Raw genomic sequence first — 5,457 nt, forward strand, 5'->3', positions numbered from 1 at the left:
AGAGAGAGAGAGAGAGAGAGAGAGAGAGAGAGAGAGAGAGAGAGAGAGAGAGAGAGAGAGCTCGATATATATGGCTAGCATCTGGTGCATCTCGAGTGTCTTAATTATGGCTGCTTGCAGGTGCGGCGAGCACAACTCGATCTTCGAGGAGTGCAGCGTGGATAACGTGACGACGATCACTGCAGAGCGCGTGCTGGAGGTGACACACGACACCGTGCCGTACGCCTACGACACGATCTTCCTCGTCGGCTACATGCTCACCTTCTACGTGCTCGGCTACCTGGTGCTGCGATACCTACGCAACCCCGAGAAGCTCTTCATCATGAAGAAGAAGACGTGAAGGTTGCGGCGAACGGACGTGAAGGTCGCGGTGAACGGACGTGAAGGTCGCGGTGAACGGACGTGAAGGTCGCGACTGCGCAGGGACACAGTTCACTGAATGAAGGAAGTACACAGAAGAAAGGATGCACAGTCACAAGGGTTGTTTAAGGAAAACTCCAAAAGTAGCCTTTGTAGACAGGTGTCTATTCTTTAGAGGTGGTTTCACTGTATAAATGCCACTCTCGGGAAATGCCGTGCGTCTTTATGGTCGGATCGCCGTTCTATAGAAGCGTCTGCTAACACAGGTTTGAGCGTATATACGAGGACAACGGGGAGAAAGAACTCTACGATTTATAGTAATCTGGGATGCCACGGGAGAGACGATCGAGCTGGCCATGTCAGTTAGTAATAGTTATTATCTAGTACGAAGTACGAATGAGAGGCATTCAAGAAGTGAGCACACATCACCTTCAGGTTGCAATTATTGTCTTTTGATGAAGTGAAATGCATCCCTTGTTCATCTTAATGCCTTGCTATTGACTATTTGATGCAGAACAGGACCATATTTTGTAATTTGAATTTATGAAGTTGCTATTGTGGTTTACTGGAGGTAGCATGTGTTATTAAAATGAAAATTTGGGAAAAATAAGACAATAGGAAAGTAAAGGCGCACAAGCTATTGGTGCTTTGTATAATCATTCAAACGATTTTTATACAGTGGAATATGTCGTTATTATTTAGATTTTTATTTAGTACCAGCATTGCTATTAATAGCACAAACTAACAAATCAATAGGCCACTCTATATTTAGAGTAGCATGTCTACTATCTGTGATAGTTCCATAATATGAACATGCAACCCCAGTACACTTTTCAAAACAATAATTGCTTCATTAGATCGTGCTTTATTGCAGCTGGCAGGCCTCTGATTCAGCCTTGGTACCTGTTACTACAGTCCATGTTATTTATTAGTGATTATTTAAGAAATATTTACTGCTGAAAGCATAAACTGAGGTTCGGATTAACCTTGAAAGTTGGAAATTTGAATAAAACTGTTACAAACGTTTTTAAATTAGAGATGTTATTAGTTTACTATGAACAATGGATACATTCTATTTGGAATGCAAATCTCAGACTTTATATAGCACACAAAAATTGAGAGAAATTGTTTTTTTGGATACCATTCTTAAATTTCATATGTTAACAGAGTGAAGTAATTTAATAACACAAACGCAATGAAAGACTACTGAGTAGCAACACCAGAGCACCATCTTGAATAAATCTAACAACTGATCAATAAATCTAAAAATAATCTATCAGTTAGTTCTCGATAACTAAATCTCATCAATGTGGACATAGTGTATACACAGTACGTCAGTGATGACCCGTGTGTCTGTGCTTGATATGCAACTGTTCTTCTAGCTGCTCGGTCTCCTGTTGGTGTCGTATCAGCTGCCAGTAGAGGCCCTTTTTCCTCTTGAGTTCTGTGTGCGTTCCCTTCTCTGCAACGACTCCGTCTGCTAAAACTGCTATCATGTCGGCATTCTGAATTGTGCTCAGACGGTGAGCAATGATCAGCACTGTCCTGCCTGCAGTTATGCGGTCTAGAGCCTCTTGCACCAGCCGCTCAGACTCCGCATCCAGAGCGCTGGTGGCTTCATCAAGAATGATCACAGATGGTTTCCTAGAAGATAACGAATACAATGCAAGGCTTACAAGAATCAACAAATAGGAAGTGAGGAGACTACACTTAAATTCCGATTTCCATAATCAACAAAACCAAGAATTCACAAGAAATTTCAAGGTCTTTATTAGCATATATCACTGAATTTTTTTTGTCACTTGGCTCTAGCATAGACCATTCGCGATGTGTTGCCATGGTTTCCAATAGTTTTTTGCAGCAAAGCTACTCATTGTTATGAGGGCCTCACGTTAATAAGACCACCATTACTACCCATTTATACAGCATTGTTGGATGGTACAACAGTAGTGAACTCAGTGAAACCCCCAACCCTAACCCAGCCATTTGGGCCCAATTTTTAAAAGTGTGCCATCCACTAGACCATCACTGGCTCCTATCATTGATGTATACTAACATTTCATTTGATAATCGAATTAGAGGATAGTAGCATTTAATAGCATGTATAACAAATTTGCAGATTTGTATAACAAGTCAGTCACAGGATAAATATGCACATGTGTTCCACTATCATAGAGACGATTTTGCCTTCATTCCAATGTTATGGAACTATGTACGATTGTACGTACATGCATTTCTATTGATATGAGACTAAATTTAATGTATAATATCTATACTGTAAATGCCTCCTTTATAGATCTATTGTAAACAATGAATGCAAATCATTTAATACCAACAGAATAAAATAAGGATTAAAAATCATATGCCACAATGCATCTGGGTACCATTTTCATACCTCCGTTAGTAAGCAGTACTCACTTAATTAACGCTCTTGCAATTGCGATGCGCTGCTTCTGTCCACCCGAGACTGTCACCCCTCTCTCTCCAAGCACCGTAGAATAGCCGTCCGGGAAATTGCGGATGAAATCGTCAGCATTAGCGAGTTTCGCTGCCTCATAGACTTCCTGGTCGCTAGCCTCAGGCCGTCCGTATCTGATATTCTCCATTACACTGGTTGCGAATAGGACAGGCTCCTGGCTGATAAAACCTGGCGGTGCAGTGTACATTAATTATCAGAGGGAAAATGCAGAATGACTGCATTACAATTTTTCAAGCAACAGGACAAATGTTTTGAGCATTTATACTTATTATTTACACTGAGATATATATAGTAATGATAATAGTATGTTGACGTATAACAACGAATGCATAATACAGGTAAACCCGTGTCACCGGCCCAATAGAACAGATATCTGTCTATAAAGAGCAGCTCTGGCATGTCTCTTTCATGATAGGTGAAACCACCTCTATAGAGCAGACACCTGTCTATAAAGGACACTTTTGTGTGTTTCCCTTAATCAACCCTTATAAAGTTTTGACGGTATTTACTGACCTATCAGACGGCCTCGCAGCCACCCTGGGTTCAGCTCCCGCACATCGACGTTGTCAACGGTGATGCTACCGTCTTCCACCTCGTAAAACCTTTCGAGCAAGGCGGCGACGGTAGACTTTCCTCCTCCAGAGAGACCGCAGAGGGCCAGCGTCTTGCCCTTCTCTAAGTGAATGCTGAACTTATCAAGTATGACCTGCTCAGGCCGACCTGGGTACCTGAAGGTCACGTCGTTAAACCTGACGTCGCCGAATAGTGAATGATATGGGATGGTTCTCCCTCCTGTGACCGGGATGGTTGGTTCACTGCTCATGTACTCGAAGATTCTTGCACCGGCAGTGACACCTCTCACAGCCGTTCCAAACAGTAGTGACATGGCCGCCAACGATCGCTGAATCGTCTGAGTGGCAACTAGAAATGACATCATGTCTCCAGCCGAGAGTTCGTTCTTGGAGAGCAAGTGGCCGCCGACGTAAATCGTACCGAGTACGATCATGTTCAGTGCAATATTTGACATGCTCTGGAAGACTGCAATGCCAATTCCCAGCTTCTCGTTCATCCAACGTGACTCATCCACTTCTCTCTGGAAGATCGCAATCTCGCTATTCTCCATAGCAAACGCTCGTACAGTGCGGATGTTCCCGAGGGCCTCATCTGCGACCGCTGTGGATCTAGCAATCTGGGCCTGTGCTTGACGTGACAGTTTCCTCAACACAGACCCAATCAAAGTCCCAGTGATGATGATGGCAGGCACAAAGATGACCATCAGCGCAGTCATCTTAGGTGATATGATATACAAGGATGCGACACATCCTATTGTTTGAGTAAGGCTACGCATTCCCTGAGATATGCACATCTTGAATGCACTTTTTAGTTCTTGAATGTCGGATGTCAACCTGTTTACCATCTCTCCAGTTTTGTGTGTGTCAAAAAATGCCATGTCTTGGTGAAGCAACTTGGAGAATAGCTGATTACGAAGTCTAGCTGCAAATTTCTCGCCTACGTGCGACAAAAGGGTAATATAGAAGAACGTCAGCAGTCCTTGTATACCATACATTGCTAAGAGTCTAGTCGCTGGTTTTGAAATCTCCGCAAGATAATTATGTGCATTTTCTGCCGTATATTTGGATATGACACCAACAAGGTCACCTAATAAAAGAGGAATCTTTATGTTTACTATGGCCACGGCAAATGCACTAAGAATTGCACATACTAGGAACCATATTTCAGGGAGCAATAACTTTAAAAAAGTGAGCCACTGAAATTTGGGCTCAGTCGGATTTTTGTCAGTTTCGATAAAGCGTGTCCGAGTCAACTTCGAGGCACAATTTGCATTACTCAGTCTAAAAAACACAATGGCACAAGTTGAAGTGCCTATCCAGAATCCATATGAGATCTTCATATAGTCGTTTGTCCTTGTGCCTCCTTTTGCGAATTCTTTCGCTCGTCCAATTCTTCTGGTTGCATTTCGCACAGCAACGGAAAACTTCGATGCCGTCTGAAAACACTGCCGAAAATGCGGTAATATAACATTTCCTGCACGCCTATATAGTCCTGACGTTACAAAATATCTTGCACACTTTGTAGATGAATAACTGCTAACTGTCGTCGGTTTCAATGTTTGACATACACGAAAGCTGTGAAATAACTTACTAAAGCTAGAGTAACGAATGGGCGCTGCCATCTTGCCGAGTGATGGGGCGCTCAAGTCGGATTAATTTTATTTTTAATTATTTACAAAATTAAATTAAATGCATTATACATAATTTTTATACCTACGACTCGTAAAATGTTGTATGTTGTGTTTTTAATCAATATATTATGGCTTAACTCATTTTTACTTTATTTAATAACATCGCCATCGTCAGTATAAAAATTTATTTTATATATATATATTTATATATAAATTTATAATACAGGCCCGTAGCCAGCTTTATATTGGGGGGGTTCGTTTTTCAATGTTGGCAATTTGCTCGTCAGAGGCGTGTGCAGGATTTGTACCAGGGGTGGGTATAACCGTAACCGAAAGTTGCGAGCACGCGAAGGGGGGGTCTGGTCTTAATTTTTTTAAATTAGACCCCCTCAGATACGCTTTCTGCGCGAGCAAC

At 42.0% G+C, this 5,457-nt stretch overlaps 2 protein-coding genes across 2 annotated transcripts in view; one reads left to right on the forward strand and one right to left on the reverse strand.

The window, feature by feature from the left end:
- The window catches only part of LOC106808950 (ABC transporter G family member 21-like), a 30,384-nt gene extending 29,501 nt beyond the window's left edge, over positions 1-883 (forward strand). The window contains exon 13 of the mRNA XM_014811877.1: positions 121-883. Coding sequence (XP_014667363.1) covers positions 121-340 — 220 coding nt within the window. The 3' untranslated portion in view covers positions 341-883. The remainder of the gene's footprint in view (positions 1-120) is intronic.
- A 161-nt stretch (positions 884-1,044) lies between these two features.
- Positions 1,045-5,130, reverse strand: LOC106808949 (ATP-binding cassette sub-family B member 8, mitochondrial-like). Its single transcript, XM_014811876.1, has 3 exons — positions 3,353-5,130; positions 2,779-3,007; positions 1,045-2,004 (listed from the first exon to the last, which is right to left on the reverse strand). Exons 1-3 carry the CDS (start codon positions 5,031-5,033, stop codon positions 1,695-1,697), a joined length of 2,220 nt encoding a protein of 739 aa, XP_014667362.1. The 5' UTR covers positions 5,034-5,130; the 3' UTR covers positions 1,045-1,694.
- Between the last annotated feature and the right edge of the window lie 327 nt (positions 5,131-5,457).

Source organism: Priapulus caudatus, unplaced genomic scaffold (assembly GCF_000485595.1).
Source record: "Priapulus caudatus unplaced genomic scaffold, Priapulus_caudatus-5.0.1 Scaffold317, whole genome shotgun sequence".
Taxonomy (NCBI): domain Eukaryota; kingdom Metazoa; phylum Priapulida; class Priapulimorpha; order Priapulimorphida; family Priapulidae; genus Priapulus; species Priapulus caudatus.

Coding starts and splice junctions, on each gene's coding strand:
- LOC106808949 (XM_014811876.1), bottom strand. CDS start 5,033: ATGGCAGCGCCCATTCGTTACTCTAGCTTTAGTAAGTTATTTCACAGC. Junction 3,008..3,352: donor GCTGCGAGGCCGTCTGATAG/GTCAGTAAATAC, acceptor CTGCACCGCCAG/GTTTTATCAGCCAGGAGCCT. Junction 2,005..2,778: donor ATTGCAAGAGCGTTAATTAA/GTGAGTACTGCT, acceptor GTTATCTTCTAG/GAAACCATCTGTGATCATTC.